The sequence below is a fragment of the Falco cherrug genome, chromosome 2, assembly GCF_023634085.1.
Source record: "Falco cherrug isolate bFalChe1 chromosome 2, bFalChe1.pri, whole genome shotgun sequence".
NCBI lineage: Eukaryota > Metazoa > Chordata > Aves > Falconiformes > Falconidae > Falco > Falco cherrug.
In genome coordinates, this window is record NC_073698.1 from 29,783,496 (window position 1) to 29,802,827 (window position 19,332).

General features: G+C 36.8%; 1 protein-coding gene across 5 annotated transcripts in view; it reads left to right on the forward strand.

Annotated features, from left to right (window-relative positions):
• Window positions 1-19,332, forward strand: part of INTS6 (integrator complex subunit 6) — a 45,605-nt gene that overhangs the window by 19,392 nt on the left and 6,881 nt on the right. For 4 of the 5 annotated variants that reach the window (XM_055701468.1, XM_055701469.1, XM_055701467.1 and 1 more), the window contains 11 exons: window positions 818-907; window positions 8,846-9,029; window positions 10,016-10,141; window positions 11,004-11,158; window positions 13,916-14,068; window positions 14,208-14,340; window positions 14,835-14,929; window positions 15,345-15,455; window positions 17,112-17,327; window positions 17,436-17,562; window positions 18,853-18,995. In XM_055701468.1, coding sequence (XP_055557443.1) covers window positions 818-907; window positions 8,846-9,029; window positions 10,016-10,141; window positions 11,004-11,158; window positions 13,916-14,068; window positions 14,208-14,340; window positions 14,835-14,929; window positions 15,345-15,455; window positions 17,112-17,327; window positions 17,436-17,562; window positions 18,853-18,995 — 1,533 coding nt within the window. The remainder of the gene's footprint in view (window positions 1-817; window positions 908-8,845; window positions 9,030-10,015; window positions 10,142-11,003; window positions 11,159-13,915; window positions 14,069-14,207; window positions 14,341-14,834; window positions 14,930-15,344; window positions 15,456-17,111; window positions 17,328-17,435; window positions 17,563-18,852; window positions 18,996-19,332) is intronic. The other variant, XM_055701471.1, reaches the window with a different exon arrangement.

A 19,332-nucleotide genomic window follows, 5' to 3' on the forward strand; every position in this document is an offset into this window, starting at 1 on the left:
GATGGCGGCTTTTATCCAGTTCGTCTTTAACCCTAGCTGGAGTAGAATGTGCTGCCTGGGCTTGGAGTTGACATGTGCATGGATTACTTTGGGTTCCTCTTTTTTCAGGGGGCCAGAAGGCTGCTAGCCCAATAGCATTAGGAAAAGAAAGTGCCAATAGCAAACCAAGGTTTTTTTGTTACAGTTAGACTAGTTGAATGTCTTGGTGGGATTACAGAATGTCTTGCCTTGTTTATGTTTCTGCCTTAATTGATTCATATAGAAAGCTTATCTACTTTTCAAGTACTTGTTTCTGAGAAGTCTCATGTTCATGGTTGAACCACTTTGGTCAAAATGTAACTGGTACTATTAATGTCAGTTTTCCTTAATAAGAAGAGTATTAGTTCTTAACTCAGGGATGGTGATCAGAGTACTACACAAATGCTTTAGATGGTCACAGTAATTAAATCACACATAAAATCAGCTGTGTAATAGGAGGAATTGCAAGTATCTCTGCTTTGAAGAAACAGTTGCTCCTCTAAGCAGCTGCTAGTTTGCCAGAATACTGCAGTGCACATTGTTCTTAAAGTCCTATATTAACCATTTTTGCTGTGTTTTTATATGCATTTATTGTATACAGATATATTTAGTGTCTAGCTTTACATGGCCTAACAGCAAAAAGACACAGAAACCCATAGCACTGTACTATATAGTACATGACAATAACTACCTTGAGCCTCATGGTTTTCTTGGTAGGTATCAGTGGCCATTTAATGATTGAACAGAAGATTATGAATTTGTGACACCATTTTATTTAAAATTGCTTTTTTTCCCTTAGGGACGAAACCCCTTTTTTCTGGAGCCAGCAATAATTATAACTGTTACTGATGGAAGTAAATTAACTACTACCAGTGGGATACAGGAAGAGGTAAGATCTGCCCTATGTTTACAATGATGCATACTAAATGTTGTGTTAAGCTACTGTTTACAGTAGGAGCATAAATGACTTCTCAAAAGTATGCTTATAACAGTTTAAGCTTGTATATTTTTTCCTTTAATTTGAGGTAATTTTATGCAATAGCACTACAAAAATCTGAGTAGCTCTTTTTCCTTATCACATGTGACAAGCATGTAGTACAGCTGTTGGTAGACTTAATTTGCCATTTTTATCCAAGGAGTTCATGGCTTTTCAGATATATTAACAGAAGAAATCAATTTCTGTAAAGCATCTATGTCTGCAGTTGGTCTAGATAGGAGTTCTTTGTGTATAGACCCAGATCAATGTAGTGATTTCTCAAAGGATGTGGCCACTAGGGAGTATGTGAAATATATATTTCTTTCACACTAGTCTCTTAAAGTGATTATAATAATATCAGTAGTGTCCTTATCCAAGATAAAGGCTGAATAAATTTATTTCGGATTAGATCTGTAGAGCAGTTTAAAACACCAGATCTTCATATGCTGAAGTACCTGCTCACATCTGGCAAACTCAGAGCTATAGAAAATGCTGAGGCACTGAACTATTTTGACTTGCTGGCCATTTTGAATTCTTTCCTTAAAAAGATGGGAGATGTCACTGGGGATAGGGTTGGTCTGACTAGCTCAGTGCCCGTTCCATGAAGTAGTAAAAAACCCCAAACAATGACAACAAAAAAATCCCTAAGATCATTCCCTTTGCAGGGAAAAGGTTAATATCTGAAGGTCTGTCCTAAAGCTTGAGGGGAGGATTCAGACTTTTCCATGTGGTACACCACTTCTGACTATAAAGGTTAATTTGTCATACTTACATAGCTGTTCATTAGTTATTTGAATTTATCCTAATACTCTGTTATATTGTGTCCTTACAGCACTTACAGAAGTTGTTTGTATGGAAAGTGGTATTTGAATGTTTTTATAATTTATCTGACTTAGAGGAAGAAAGTTGAACGACCTCATAATTTTATGTGGACTACTAACAAACAGCCATAGCCAGTAACTGAAAGGGAGTGCCTGAATTCACGATACCAAATAGGTTGTCTGTCTAAAACCTCATTTTCATCATACTTTTTTGCCCAATACGCTATTTTTAGCTTTGTCCAGTGATTGATTGGGTGTGGTCCAAAATACGGAGTAGAATAGCAGCCTCATATTTACAGTGATTGTCACTGAGGAAGTATTAATTAAACAGAGGGTAGTGTGACACTATTTTAGAGCCTTCTACAACATGTAGTGCTATTAACAGCAGAATACTGTTGTTTTTTAAGAGCAAATTAGGTAATCACTTAGCTGTGTAAGTCCTTTCTTGAGGAGAAGCAACCTCTCTGCTCTCAGATAACTAACTTGCAAAATCTGACATCGACATCCTGGAGTGTGGACACCCAAGATGCTGGGAAGGTGAAGCAAATGACATCTGGGTAGAGGCTGAGAACTGGGTTTGTCCAGCTTTTAGAGGAGAAGGCTATGGGGTGAGGGTTTTTTTTTTTACCACCATACACAACTTAATTGTGGGGGGAGCCAGTCTTTTCTTGGAGGTGCACAGGGCTGAGATGAGAAGGCAACAGCTGCAAACTGCATCTTGGGAAATTCTGATTGGATTATCAGAAATTTTAACTGGGTGATAGAGCACTAGTGTAGATTGTCCAGTGGTTGTGTCATCTTCATTACTGGAGATGCTCAAAACTGAGTTGGACAAGGCCATGAGCCAGTCAGAAGGCTTTGGACTGTGTAACCTTCACATGTCCCTTCTAACATACACAGTTCTGTGGTTCTACATTACATTTCTTTTCATCTTGTTCATTTATCCAAAATAATTTCAGAAAGAAAGCTATTGGCTGTCGTGAGGTTTTTTTTTTTCCTTATGGCAGGAGTCAGGATTTTCTATAGCCAGTGAGGGTTTTTTTCTGTTCCTTTTCCTTCAACTTTTTCACCTTAGTCTTCACACAATGACATTTTCTTATGATCAGGCAACTATTTGGTCACATGTTCACATCTTTAAATTGTTGTAACAAGTTGAGAAAATGGGTTTTCTGGAGGCTACTTGAATCTACCAAATTTAGGCTTGGCTTATAAGTGGTGCTGACTGATAAGTGTGTGCCACACCCAGAGTTTGTGTTATGATAGTGACATTGGGTCAGATACACTTACATGATTTAATGATTGCTAAACTACATTCTAGAGATGCAGAATCTGCTCTACTAATGATTTCTTGGTAAATGAGCAAATTTAAACACATTGCCTTCTGGAGGAACTGAAAGCGAGCACTACTTTTACATCCTGCAAGGCAAAATGCAAGTTGCTTGGAGTGCTCTTCCATATGTATTTACAAGGTATATATACCCAGCAATGGATGTGATTTTTTTTTTTTGTGTGTGTGTGCCATAGCTGTACTGGTAGGAACATCCTTAACACTGTCAAAGAGCAGAGGAACAAAGCATTCAGGGTTGCTTCTGTCTTTCTGGGATGGTCTTTTGCTTTTGTCAACATGTGTCCTATTGATCAGAAATTTTTCTTACTGTAGCCTGAGCGACCTTTACAGTTACCTCTAAGCTGGACATGCAGAAATGAAGTAGAATTAATATACCACCCTGGAGATACAGAAGTCTGTTGTTGCTCTTCTGTTCGATAACAAAGCTTTTTGGTCACTTTCAAATGTGCCTTCTGTTCTTTGGGTTTGACTTTGGAGCGGCTTTTCAGAGTTGGTGTTGGAAGTGATCATATCCCACCGGTTATGACAACAGTGTCTTTACTTCTTGTGTAAAGTTCTTATCATGGACTAAGGTAGTATATTTTTAGTTCCTTTAAAACTTATGTACAAGAGAACTGACAGAACATTGTTTTTGGAATGCCTGTGAAGCCAGCATGGAACCTGGAGGCAAGTTTTCTCAAAGCTTTGTCATTCAGGTGAACATTTGCATTTTTACCAATGAAATCAGCTTTATCGCTGTGGGAACACTGTCATTTGCCCCAGTGTGAAGCAGTCAAGCTTAAACACTGTTTCGGAGCTCTTGCTGAATTCTTCAGATGTCCTGTTCCTTTGTGGAATTTAATATGGGTTTTGAAGATGAAGAGCCTTACCCATTCAGTGCTACTTTGTGTCTCATGGATGTGGTTCATCGGACTGAAGACAGGAATGATGCAGTCTGTGCAATCATCATCTTCACCAGCCCACGTTAGTAGGATTTTTAGTACTGTCCCTTCTGGCACTGACTTTAATGCGTCAGTGCTGATGAACTGGCACTCATCAGTATTGCATTCAGCATAACATGTTGACCAGATTCTTCCCTGGGTTCACTTGTCCCAGTCATACTTGAGAAAGACATAGGCTCATACTGTTGGAATAGCATTATTAATTATTGGTCTCATGCTATGGATTCCTCTTGGAGTGGCTTTCACTGCTGGCCTGATCCCTCACATCTGGTCTTACCCCTTTTCTGATCTTTCCTTTACAATTTTTTAATTGCTTGAGGGGATTTCTCTTACTTTTCTTTGTGATGAAATGTCATACTTCTCCAGTTTTGCAGCTGCTGAGCAATGTTTCCTTCCTTCTACAAGCTCCCTTGTTTTGAGATGAAGCATTAAACTCTTGTTTGCAAGACAAAGTGGGTTATTGACCTATTGATACATTCTGATGAATGATTATACAAACCAAAAGCATGAGCAATGCTGCTTGGCTTCTGTATGTTGTCATTCTGATCTACCAGTTGTAGGAGACTCTTACAGGAGGAATTAGTGATTTTCTTGACTCCTCATCCCGGAGTGGTTTGGCATTGTCATATTGATCCTTCCCAGGGCTGATCAACTTGTATCCCTGCTGTAGTAACTGTTACAAGTGTGAAATCCTGCTTGCTTTCAATAGTAATTGGGAACTGTAGACACTCTGTAATATTTTTAATTCAAGTACCTCCAGCTAAAGATCTTGATTTCTAAACAAATTCTGCAAGAAATATGTGGCAGATCTCATTAGATGTGTAGTCCTGTCCTTCCTCACCCATGTTATTCCTGTTCGCAGCAGTTGCCAGGATCACAGCATTTGGCAGCGAGGCCCAGAGCTCTTGACATGTGAATTCTGTGTAACTATCAGCTCAGTGTGTACTTGCTTGTGGCTAACTCTAGCATCAGAATGGCTGAGTATATGATATTGTTGACATGTGTCAGTTGGACCTGGTGCCTCTCTATGATCTGAAGTTATTTTCTATGGAATAACAATTTGTGGCTTCCTATCTCTGTGTTATAACTAAATGTGATTGGATGGAAAAAGATAGGAAAACGTAATGCTGCAGTTAACTCTTTAAGCAGAGTTTCTCAGTCTATCAAGGACTTGATTTCTCAGCTGGGCTTGAATCTTATTGCCCATCTTTAGTCCTTCAGTTCTGTAATAATTAAATGCTGCATTTGCTTGGAATGTTGGATATCTTTTTATGGGCACCAGAAAAGCTTGCAAGGAAGGTTACTTGCTGATAGATTATTTTTTAAAGACTTTTTAGATACGAAAAGACAAAGTTGACTGTACCTGTATGGATATTTTTGAGTACCTAGTCATGTAACAACCTTTTATGAGATTTCCCGAGATGGAGCTGCCTGTAATTACCGGGACACTAAAGCTTAAGCAGTGCTAGTGCTGCCCACCATAATGTTTGAGCCTGTACATGCAGTCATTGCCAGAAGAGCATGACTCTCTTTCACCAGCTACCTTGGTACTGCAGAGTTCTGTAGTGCTTATCTAGCTTTTATTCAACCTAGGGTCTCTGGGATCCTCAGATTTTATTTTTTTTTTTAGAATTTCAGATGGTGCTGCTTCTTATGATTGCGTAAATGTATACAGAAACAAGGACTCCTAATAAATAAAAGACCTGCTCACCAATAACAGGGTTCTTTAAGATCTCTTCAGTAAAAGTCTGTCCTCCAAGTCCTCTTGGTTATTCAGTGGTTGGTTTAAGTGAGTTTAAAGGCGTGGAAGAGGGGCATAAGGTGCACACTGCTGTATTATTGTAGCATTAAAGCATTTGGGAATGGTAGGGTTTGTGTGTGCTCCTACAAACTAGTGTTGAGACAAAGCAGCTGCTGGGAGGACACTTGTATGTGGTTATGTAGAGACATGTTGAAGACCACTGCTAGTAAGGTTTGGTCTGTCTTTTTCTCGCAAACCAATATGAAGGACAAAGAGGGAAAGATGTGCATACATTCATGTTGAAATGTGTGTGGGGAAAGAGAAATGAAATGCACGATGTACATTTCTAGGCTGATCTTATTTTCTGCTAGGTATGCAGTTGCTATGGTAATACAATACCAACTTAGAAAAAAATGAAGTTACTGGAGGTGAGAAGACCAAGTTACTAATGACTGTGGAGAATGAGGCCTGGTTTGAATCTGTAACTCCTCCAGTATCATGGATGTTAAATTTAACTGGAATTAAACTGTTGGAAAGTGAGGACATTTGACTTGATGCTGATGGTGTTGCATGTTGTCTTACAGTTTGAAAATATTTCTCATAGTAATATGTATATAACGCAATGGCCTGCTCCTGAGAACTGTTTGATTTTGGGATTCTCTCAATATAACTAGCTGAGCCAAATAAAGGTTTTGTAGTTTGAGATAAACTGAACTCAGGATAGTGTTGGTGCAGGGTCCAATGGGATACTTAATATATGTAAATATATTTAAGAATATGTATATATGCTGCCTGAAGAAAAACAGTGCTGTTACATAGGTATGTTTTGCAGACGAAATGTATTCTTCAGAACTAGTAAATCTTCTGTTCAGTCATATCTAAGTAGGAAAGTTTGGTGAATGGTGTTTCTTAAAATAGCCCCAAGTGAGGATGCTGTAGTGCTTGCAGGTGAGTCAAGATTCTAGGCTGTTTACTAAGAATGTGGCTATTCTTTTAACTGAGTTTTCTTTGCCAGGCAGGCATTGCTGTCCCTTTGTGTGAAAAGGGGAAAAGACATGCGTGTGAATCAGTAATAAACTAGGGCCGTAGCTGAGTGCCATTTGACCAATTTCATGTCAGACATTTGGGGAAAATAGTGCTTTTCTCATATGTGCCCTTTGCTTGCATCAACAAAAGCAGAAATTGAGGAGGGAGCATCAGGTATGCTGAAAAGCCCAAGGTGTTCTGATTCTTGCTCATTTGTTATGAGTGGGTTTGTTGTGTTTCTTCCTGTCTTTGATATGGCAATAAATTGATTAATTTTCAAACACGAAGACATGTGTTTTTCCTGATATGAGATGCTTGCTATTACGTAAATAGAAATAGCTGAGGTTTCCAGATTGGAGATTAGGTTTAATGCTTTCAAGTTAATCTCTTAAAAATAAGCAAACAAGAAAAATTTTTCAACAGCTTGTTGCAAACTCCTTAACTAACTACTATGAACTAAAAATGAAGGCAACTTGCAATAGGTGCTTTTGTGGACTTGCACCAGATTTTGAAACAGACTAGTAGTTTCCTTTGCTAATGTTGATTTGAGATTGAGAATTGGGATTTTTTTGAATGCTACATGAGAAGTGTTTGAGGAAGTGCTGAGTTTGCTTCAGCTCTTGGGCTTAACCTTTGTATTTAGCTAGATAATGGAACTGTTTGCACCACTTCAGTTGTTGCAGTCAGGATTATTTTTCTTCTCCTTTACGGCTGCAGTGCTCCAGGTGAAATGAGAATTTTGCTTGCTGCTGACAGTAGTATCATCAGCCAGGGATCTATCACATTTTTCTGAAACTTGTAATTGTTATAACTCTAGTCTATCTGTTCAGGGCTTCTGTAGTTGGATGTTTTGGTAAGCTTTCTTTTTCCCCACTAATCTCTGTGTGAGGTATCTGGATGCAAAAAGAGAGGTTAGAGTATTCTGAATGCCTTGTGCTGTCCCTTAGAAGCTAATGTATTGATTTTTTTTTTCTTTTTTTGTTAGCTAGTTATAAAACTGCTGCTAACTCTGGGTATTTTAGACGTTCTGTTAGTTTCTCTGGCTGTAGCTGTTAATGGGTAGTAAATGATACCCTGACCATTGCTGTGTCTTCAGCGCAGCATGTTTGAAGTCTGAAACTTGAATGTTTTAACTGTCTCTTCTGAGAATTAAAGTGAAAAAGAATGTCCTCATGTATTTTATGTCCCTGGATAGTATCTTCAATATTTTCAACTAAAACTTCTGTGTAGTTCTTCCCAGAGGCCACACAATGGCACACAGCAAGTAATTCTTCCTTGTATGGGTAGCTGTGGCTACTGTTACCTAAAAGTGAGAATTCATTTTGCATTTCAGTGTTGATTTGAATCTTAATCTCTGCTTTTCACTTAAAGCACAGGCATGAGTTTGGCTGTGGGATATACCCAAGTTATGTAAAATCTCTGCCTTCTGATTCTATAACATAACTACCACATTAGTTCACTTTTAGAAGTTATTTAGAGTAGGTGATCCTGGCAGTTAGATATTTTTGAGCAACTATACCCAAGTTATATTTCTTCCACAGGAGTCCTAGATTAACATTACCTTTTCATTCAGGTGTGCTTTTTATCTTGAAGGACGGAGGAAAAGAATGAGATGAGAGTGGGCCTGTTCTGCAGAAAATGGTTTGAACAAGAATGCTGCAGTGAAGCAGTTTTTAGTGCTGAGATTCTAAAGAAAATATTCTATTGAGTGAAGCTTAGATCAGTTTTAAAAAGTGGCTGTTCCCACTTGGTTTTGTAACTCTCAACTTCGTGCATCATGTTGCCTTGAAGTGTTTGAAGCGTTGATTAAATGATGGGTGTCTTGCTTGTAATGTACAGTACCTGAATCAAATTACAGATATCCTATGGAGAGGTTACAGATATGTTTATATAGAGTGAATTGCCATTGCTGTATAACTGAATTAATTTTTGTTTTAAAAGCAGTTTATTCACAGATTTTAAATTACTTTTCAGCTCCATTTACCTCTCAATTCCCCTCTACCTGGAAGTGAGTTGACTAAGGAACCCTTTCGATGGGATCAGAGGTTATTTGCTTTAGTTCTCCGTTTGCCTGGTATTACTGCACCAGAATCAGAGCAGATGACAGGGGTACCGGTGGATGACTCTGCAATCACACCTATGTGCGAAGTCACAGGAGGCAAGTGACAAGTCAATATTTCTGAAAATGAATTCAATTTAGCTCTATTAATCATGTACATATCATGGAATATGTATTTCTAAGTTCTTACATTACTTGTAAGAACTCAGAACTCTGATACAGTAAAACTAAAGATCCTTATTGCATTAAAGCAACAGACAATTTAATGTAACCTGTCTTGGAAAAGTGTGAATCTACAGCAGTTCTTTAGAAGAGAAAACTTATTTTTTTCCTAATGCACCTTGGTATTGCAATTAGAAATTGTAAGACTTGAATCTGTTCTGCAGTATAGCTTTGCGAAATTCCTGTCATACTCTGATGTAAAAAAGCCAAAAGTGAAGGAAATAGATTGTTTTGGTTTTTTCCCCTCCAGAGCATGCAGATTGCAATGTAGAATTTCTGTAATGCAGAATGCATAGTAATTCTGCAAAACTGATAATTTTTTCTCCATCATAACCCATATTTTTAATCTTTTAGAAATGACATTCCCGTTCAAACTCTGACATTAAATTTGTTTGTAAAAAAATTATCATATATTAAAACATGATGATTCTTCTGATGCATTGGAGGGGATGTGATAGAGAGCAAACAAAGGGATGTAAAAAGCATTCCAAAAGGGTTTGATTCAACTACTTTCTGACTGTCATATGGGCTATACTAACAGTGTTTTGACTGAAATTCTTGACCATTTAAGTGCTGATGTCTGTCACAAGGGGGAGCCCATTTTCCATGAATGCAACCAAGAATTTGCGTTAAAGTCATTAAGGGGCTAAAACGCAAACGTTTCCAATGATGTGCATGTAACACTGTCACTGCTTCGCTAGGCTGCCTTGCTGCTTAAACAAAGAGGGAGTGTTTGGGAGAAGCCTTAAATCAGTGATCCATACATAAATCAATGTGTGTGGTGGGTGAACAGTTTTAAATACTGCAAGTTAAAACAAGGGCAGAAACACTGAACAACCTTAACCTTGACTGTATTGTTCTAGGTCGATCATATTGTGTGTGTTCTCCAAGAATGCTGAATCAGTGTCTTGAGTCATTGGTGCAAAAAGTGCAAAGTGGAGTTGTTATAAATTTTGAAAAAGCTGGACCTGATCCCTCACCCATTGATGGTACTTGAAACTTTTTATTTTTACACTGTGATATCAAATGGCAGAGATGACTATCAATGTAATTTAGTGAACTTAACATCATAATAGTTACCAAAACAAAAGGAAAACTGTTGCATTTTAAGACATTACTACAAGAAGGACCTGTTAATGTCTGAAATTCTGTTGTACTTTTCCGAAATACTGGCTATAGCTGCTAGATACTATGTAAAACTACGTTTGGTTAGGTAGCCTTAAATGCAGTTATTCACATCAAGCATGGTTAAATGGGTTCATGAGTTTTAAGCAGCAGTTTTCAGCCAGCTAGAAATGTAAATAGCTTGATATGGAAATACTGTGGGTTTATACACATTATCTTCTTTTGTTTAGTGTAGTAAAGTGGCTGCATTAAGAGTTAAGCTAGCAAATATGACAGTGCAGTCTTAGCTTCTCTTTCTAAATGACTTAGCTAGGTCCTTCTTAGGATGTTACTGGAAGCGTTTGTAGGATTTTTTTAATCCTGCTTTGCTGCAATAAAAAGTTCAGCAGTATTAGTTCTGTGTATCAATTTTTCTTATGCATGGAGATTTGAAGATTATCTGTTAATAACAATGGGAAGAGAAAGAAACTGATTAGTATGAAAGGCTCCAGATAATTGGCTTTCTCAGCTCTGATCCTGTAAACATTCAATGCTTATTTGGTTTCTCATAGTTTCTGGGTTTTTGCAGAAATGCTTACTGACAACTATCTGCTATTCTTAGAAGTGATATTAACTGCAGGAAAAGTTTCCCTGGGGGTGTAATTCTTAAACTCTTCACAGAAGTTGTTTAATACTCTTTTTGAGTTTTAACACTGTTTTGACTCATAAAACCTTTTTCTTCTGTAGATGGGCAGGCGGATATATCTAGACCCTTTGGACCCCAACCTTGGCACAGCTGTCACAAACTTATTTATGTCAGACCAAACCCTAAAACTGGGGTTCCTATAGGTCATTGGCCTGTTCCTGAATCCTTCTGGCCAGATCAAAATTCTCCAACACTGGTACGTACTGAAGTTAAAGTGAAGGGTTTGTATAGGGGGGAATATTTCAGGATTTCTTCACTGTTTTTAAACCTTCAGATATGTACTGCATTGGAGAAACTGTAAAAGCAGTGTGACCCAAGAAGTAACGACACATGTAAACCTGTGTTGCAGTTCTCAGATAAATTACTAATGAGAAAATAATACTATGGTTTTTGGTTTTTAGTAGCTTTGAAGCATTCATTAAGAAACTGCCTGTAACAGATTGGTCGACCTAGTACATGCACGTAGTATTTGTTTGGACTCTGTTAAAATATCAAACCAGAAATAAGGTGGCACTTTGATAATAGCCTATCAAAGTCTGTTGCCTTGCAGATGGTATTAATAGAAGATGGTATGATCTTCCTGGGTTTGAATCTGTGTGATAGTTCTGTCTTCATTCTAGCAGGTAAATGTAATTTCATCTGCTGTTGTGCAGTATAGCCATACCTTCAATTTATCCCAAGTAGAGAAACTCACCCTGGTTTTTTAAAATACTACTCACAAAAGTAATTATATTTTTTTTTCCATAAAAATATATGCCACTGCCTTTTGTTGGGTCTGAGAACTAATTGTTAGTAAGATAATGTATTTTTGCATTTCTGCTGATCTTTGAAAATCATTAAAGTAGAAATAATTCAGTTCTATGATTGTTCCCATTTCATGATGATTTTTCTTGAAGTTCTGTGGGGTTTTTTGATCTGAAACTAGTGTGCTAACAAACTCATTGAACTTCTCATAAATTCTCCTTTGTTTGAGAAAAATATAAAGTCCTTTGAGATACACGTTGTTGAGTAATAAAAGTATGAAATTCTAGTTATATTTACAGGTTTGATATTGCTGGCATCTTGGCCATGGTCATTGAAGGATGTGGGTGCCCTTTTGAACTGTAAACAAGCTAGCATATATGAATAAAAGTAAATCTTCGTAGTAATTAAAAAAAAAAAGTCATTGTGTACTGGATGTTTAAAAGCTGCTCTGTAGGAAAACTGTCCTGTGTACTCCTTGTCATCACTATCAATGACATCTGCCTCCACTGACTGTATAGAGTCAGTATAGTTTGCTACTGCAGGTCTTGGTTGAGATTATTAAAATACGTTTTGCCAAGTGAAGAATTGTTAACTAAATGCTAAAAATGTGAGGCTGCCTTACCCAAGTGGTGAGAAGATGAGAAAAAATTCTTCTCTCAGTTGTAGCATGTATAGCTCTCATAACAGCATAAAGCATTGGATTATTGCATGTACAGCTAAATTCCTGTTTGTCAGTTTGAATTCCACATTGAACCTTCCCTATGCAGTGTTGGAGAGCTATGTTTGCTGATAGTGCTTCAAGACTTGGATTTCCTTACTGTTCTGGAAGTATAGTGTTAAAACTTAACTTGTAACTCTTGTCTACTTAAAAAGTCCATAGTTGGGTATTTTTCACTTCCTTCCTGTTACCTGATCCACAGTGGAGTTGTCTCAAACAGTCCTACCTGAACAACTGTTACGTGTACTGTAGGTAACGATGCTATCAAGGGTTTCCTAAATGTATATGAAAGTCTGCTAATATTTATGTTCGCAGATCAACATGTAAATGGCTGCTCTGAGGTAAAAACAGTTCTTCTGTCCAGCCAAGGATTATTTGACTTCTTTTGCAGCCTTTTTACTTGTAGTGTAACTGCTTCATGGCTTGGTCAAAAACTCCACCACAAATATTTATTGAAGGCATCTTCTTTGATGAGAATTGCAGTTCCTTCAGTTGGCTGGGCCTCCTGTTTTGTGTGTACTGGGACTGTACACCCTCTTTGGAGTGGAGACACTTAAGGCAGATGACATTTGGGTGGCTCATCTTAAAAGCAAGAGGCTAAAGCTTATAGATGTAGAAAAATGACTTTCAAGGTGAGGTGGTAGGAAGGTCCAAGAAACCCTGTGTTTCCCTAGTTCATCTTACATATTTGTTACCTTTTAAAGAGAGTAAATAAAAGGAGGCTTCCCAGTTGAGCTCCTTCCCAGATTCTAGTGGCCTTGGAGGAAGCTCAGGGTGTAAGTGTAAGAGCTTACATTGCTCTCCTGAAAACCTTCCAGTGGAAGGCATACAGCTCCAGTTTTCATCACACACAAAAAATCAGCTTTCCCTTTCAGCGAAAGAGATTTCAAATATGTTGTTAACTTATAATTGAAACTTGAGGCTCGAAGGCCTTTTCCCTGTGACTAATGAAAAGATTAAAATCCAAACACTTTCATTGCTTGAAATAATTTTTCAGAGGCCTAGATAAAATGAGTTCTAAACCTTGTTTTTTTCTGTATTCATGCTCCGCTTGGTTATTATAATTCAGTTAGAATTTTGTAAGTGTTGAATTTGCCAAGAAGGAAAAGTGCTGGAGGAGTCAGCAAATGCAAAAGTACAGTGCCTGCTTCTGTGAGGAATAAAAATAGGCATGCCCCAGAGTAGCATTAAAGATAGTTTTTTTGTCTGTACTGGCATTTATTTCCACTTGGAAAATTTTTGTGTATATGCAAAAAGTTTTACTTGCATGCTGTTCTAGACTTACTGGGCAAGATAATTGGCATTTATTTGGAAAACAAGATTTCTTCAGATTTTAAGACAGTGCTAACATAATCACTTAAGACTCAAATTGTGTATTGAGGCTCCTCAAATGTGTCTGTTTTCAAAGAACCTGTATTACTTCAATTGTCATAGCACAATTGCATTTTAATTGTTGTGCAAACTTACTAACAGTGGAATGCTTATGTTTAGCCACCTCGCACATCTCATCCTGTGGTGAAGTTTTCCTGTACTGACTGTGAACCGATGGTCATTGACAAACTGCCTTTTGATAAGTATGAGTTAGAACCTTCACCACTGACCCAGTTTATCCTGGAAAGAAAATCCCCTCAGACCTGCTGGCAGGCAAGTAGAATGCATGCTGAATTGAAGTTGTTTACAGAATACTGTTTTTCATAGATTTTATTCTCTAATCAAAATAGGATGTAAAACATCAGCACACAATACTTTGGATTTACATACAATATGATGTGTTTTATTGCAGGTATATGTGAGCAATAGTGCAAAATACAGTGAACTTGGTCATCCTTTTGGTTACTTGAAAGCTAGTACAGCGCTGAATTGTGTGAATTTGTTTGTGATGCCTTACAATTATCCAGTCCTCCTTCCACTGCTAGGTAAATACCACTTCATAAAAATTTTCTTAGGTGCTAGGCAATTGAAAAATTGATCTCATCTAAATGATTACTGCAATTAATGCCAGTATTAATCACACACCTGTAGAAAGGTAGAATGTTGAACATTGCATTTGTCATGAATAACTTGTTTCAGTTGTCACCAGTTGGCTGACCTTCATGACTCAGACTCCCATGTGTAAGATTTTCTTAATCATCATTCTTTCAGATGTGCTTTGGGCTTGCTTCTTTCATTATTTTGGGAGCCATTTTTCTCAATCTGTTGTCTCAATTATCAATTCAATTTGATAAATAATTTATCAGGCTCCATCTTTTGGCTGCAGCAATCATCTTGTGTGTATATTTAGTTGTGTATATGTTAAAATGCATATATTTAAGCATTGAAGAATTTGCATTTCTTTGAGAGCTGCTTTTATTAGAAGAAAAGCAATGTGTCTAGATGTGCTTTTCATTTTGTCTCTTTTATAAACCATCAGATGACTTGTTTAAAGTACACAAGGCAAAACCTACGTTGAAATGGCGACAGTCATTTGAAAGCTATTTGAAGACAATGCCCCCTTATTATCTCGGGGTAAGATGACTTACTGTGCTAAAATTTCTATTTTATGATGTAACTCTAGTTATCTTTCCACTATGTGTGTATTCCCTGTTTAAAGTAGAATAAGTATCAATTTGAGACAATAGCTGAACTTCATGCGTAGTGGTACTTAATGTTTTCACTGGAGTCCTGTGAAAGACTTGCGACCTGAATGTTAGGAAAATTTCATCAACTGTGACTTGTACATAAATGACAGCTCTGTTAATAAATCATTCTGTATGAATGGAGCAATGCTTTAAAACAACAACCAAGTGCTGCCCTGAGAGTCTTTGGTTTTATTTTCAAACTTTGAGGATCTCTGGTTCTATTTGAAATGTATACAGTTAGTTGAAGTATGTATACAACACTTACAAAGTTAAATATGACTATACAACATATTCTGTTTCAGCCTTTGAAGAAAGCTGTGAGAATGATGGGAGCACCAAACCTTATAGCTGACAATGTGGAATATGGACTTAGTTACAGTGTCATTTCATATCTCAAAAAGTTGAGTCAGCAGGTAATGTTGAAGCAGAAGAGCAGTAAAAACTCATTCTAATATCAAGATAATCTTAAAATACTCAAGTTCAATGGCTTTGAGGGAAAAAAGAGCAGAAAGATGAAGTTAATACTTTCCCAAAAGTAATTAGTAAAAAAGCATTTTGTGTTTTGTTTTGTTTTTTTTTAAATTGAAGGAAAAAAATATAGGCTTTAGACTGGACTATAAGGATAAATAAGGAGGTACAGATTGAGTTTTTTTATTTAAGCAGCATTTTTACTTGTACAGACAGTAACATACTTTTGTCCAAAAGAAAACATGTTGTCTTATTTAAATTTTAAAAATGTTTTGGCATTTTTTCAGAAAATAGAGATTTCTACTTTGTGCTTCTGAATCAGAAAGTATCCTTTCTTTGGTTTGTGAAATGAAATGGAAAGAGTTCAGTAAATATAAACTGATATAATCCAGAATTTCAAATAAGGATACAGATGTATAAGTGGCAAGTGAATTTTGAAACTGTTGACTGTTCAGAATAGTGCCCGTATCTTTGAGTAGTCTCCTGCACCAGCTAAAGCATTTCTGCCCTGCTACCTCCGCTTTCATTTTGTTAAACTGTGCATGTTAAGCTTTTTTGTTCAAGGTAATAATGCACTAAGCTTGAAACTTCAAGAAACAATATTACAAGTACTTGTAACTTAGTTACATACTTGTATGTAAGAACTTGTATGTGACAAACATGTGAACTAGTGAGTTCTCACAGCTTTTGCTTAAAATTTTTCTTAAAACATTGTTATAAATGATTAGTTGAGGAAGTAAACCTCTTCAGGTTTACAGTATATCTTATTAAATCATAGTTGTATTGCTCGGTATTCTGTGAACTGATGATTCAACCTAGACATCTGAGACTCCTAAAATGCAGTGACATGCACTGCAAATTATACTTAAAGCTTTTCTAACTTCTGAAAGGCACTGCCAGTAGAGACTCAGTGTTAACAAGTACATGTTCAAATCTTGAGTAGTATATAAATTTATGTGAAACTGCAAAACCAACATTGGCATGTGTATTAATAAATTACTTTTGGCTCTTCGTTCAACTGTTCTGCCAAAAAGATTGCATTTATGAACATGTTTAATTTTGGTACAAATCTAATATGTATTATTGGGGGTTAGGTCTGTCTAGTCAATCAGAATTTGGTATTTTCATGTATTTCATATTAATATTATGACTATTTGTATTGAGCTTTAAAAAGTTGATACCATTGTGTGACTGATCACAACTATAGTTGCGAGAGAATCAGTCTTTTGAAGGTTAGTGTTAAGCTGTTACTGTAGAAAATAGTCTGTGAATAGATAGTTTTGCAGGGAATTACTAGTCAAATTACGGCATTTTATGAAAATAAAAGCATTGCATGCATATTGGTGCTTAGATACCATAATGGGCAGCAGAGGAGAAATATGCAGAAGACCTAGGCACAAACTGTTCGCTATATTTAAAATTGTAGTAATCATTAAGTGGTTATGTATTAAACACTCCTTAAGCACTCATCCTGGTTATGGTCGTCATAGTGTATTAGCACATTGTTGAATCTTCTAGGTAGGAATTTAAAATGAATAAGTCTGACTAATCCTTTTAAGAGCATATTGTCAATTTTATTTATTTATTTATTTCAAATTAAGGCCAAAATAGAGTCCGATAGAGTCATTGGCTCTGTAGGCAAAAAGGTAGCGCAAGAGACTGGAATTAAGGTCAGAAGCAGATCACACAACCTGTCTATGGCACATAGGAACGATTTTCAACATCTGCTACAGGGGATTACTGGGGAAATTCCTCATAGACCTCTAGACCTCAATATGAAGGAGTATGCTGGGTTCCAAATAGCTTTGCTGAATAAGGTAAGCACCACTGTGTGTAATGTTGTTATTTTCAATATACTTCCATTGAAATGCTAGATATTGTTTCATATATGGTATTAATTGGAACTTTATTTACTGGAACTGTAGGATTTGAAACCTCAGACTTTTAGAAATGCTTATGACATACCCAGAAGAAATCTTTTGGATCAGTTAACGCGAATGAGATCTAATTTACTGAAGAGTACTCGCAAGTTCCTCAAAGGACAAGATGAAGGTTAGATAATATAATATTTTGTCTACCCTGTGATATGATTGGTACTAAAAAAATGAAGACTTTAACAAATAGCGTAGTTATTTAAAATTTAATGAATGTCTGGTACTGTCATTAAACTGCATGGTTTTTAGATATTTTTTCTCCTTAAATAACTTACTGGAAGAAAAATTGGTGAGGATAGAGAAGACTGCAGATTCACTGCTCTGTCCTTTAGTCTGTATGAGGAGACTTGGGCTTTGACATAAGATTCTTGGTTCACTGTTTTTTCCTGACTTTCCTGGTGTTTCTGAGTCAAAAATCACAGGGCGGTTCTGAACTTTATGGTATCTCTCCATAGAAGTGGATTGTGAACAGTGGAAAAGTAAGCTTGCTCACTGGCTGCTGCCAGTGTGATTTTTTATTTTAAATTTTTAAATTTTTTTTTCCCCCTTTAGGCCAACAGCAAAAAGTTCAGTAGTTGCTAGTTTATTCCTTCATCTTTCTACTGTGTCTTCTGGCACTGCTTTATGGCATCTAACAGAAGATGATGAAATAAATGGAGAAAATGAGAAGGGCAATGCAAGTGAAAGTGTTACATTAGTCCTGCCACTGCTTAGGTCAGATTAATATCTGTGATCAAGTGATAATGTAATATGAAATGTAGAGAAGTTGCTTTTTGGAAAGCAGGTTAAACCACATAAAAACTAATGTTATTTTTTCCAGGATTTTTGCTAGCGTATGTTTTGCTTGATTAAAGGCTTGGGAGCTTTAAATCCATAACAAGTTTAGAATCAGGTCCTATGGATTTTAAGAATTTGTTGATTCCAGTAGTCAAAAAATACTATTGCTTTGGGAAAATGCTAGTCTCAACAAATAAATTTTGAGTGGCTAAAACTGGGTAGAGTTATGTGAAAGCTGTGTGCAGCGTGGCATTACTACTTTGCATTAATGAATCTTTTATTTGTAGTAATGTTTTAGTTATAATTTCCCAGTTCCAGTTTTTCACCCATCTACCCCATTGAAAAGTTCTGGGACACACTGGAAAGCTAACATCCATGCATGACAACTGTTGCTTATTTCCCTGTCATAATGATAAATACGTGAGATGTGCTGATTCATTTAAGCAAGTTTCCTGCACTCAAAACAAGATGTTATAAATACCAGTTAGGAAAGAATAATGGTGAGTTTTGCAAATCTCTTTCGTTGATGCATTTGATTAAAGACTGAAAACTGGAGGTGTGAAGTAGATACAGACTAAATTCTTGTAAGGTGAGCAGTGTCATATATTAATATACCCTTTTGTTGTGACAGACCAAGTTCACAGCGTACCTATAGCACAAATGGGAAACTACCAGGAGTATCTAAAACAAATACCTTCTCCACTCCGAGAGCTTGATCCTGATCAACCACGAAGGCTTCATACATTTGGCAATCCATTCAAATTGGACAAAAAGGTGACTTTTCTGTAAAGCCTTTTAAAAAATGTGCTGTTTTGTGTGCATTGCTGATTAGACCACTCAAAGAGCAATGTATTGGAGAAACTTTCAAGTATTCAGAAAAGTACTGCTTACAAGAAAGTCTCAGATGTTTTTCCATCAGTAGTATCCTATGGAGGGCAGTCTTCATTGGAAAACCAGTATTATGCCTCTGCATTGTATTATAAATCAAATATGTTTGTGACTGTACTATAGCCACTGCCTAATCATGTTTCCTTTACCAAACTGCTCCCATAAAAAGCTTCCCATAACTTTGAGAGCATGGGCTGTCCCTTCTGTCCAAATCTGTCTTGGA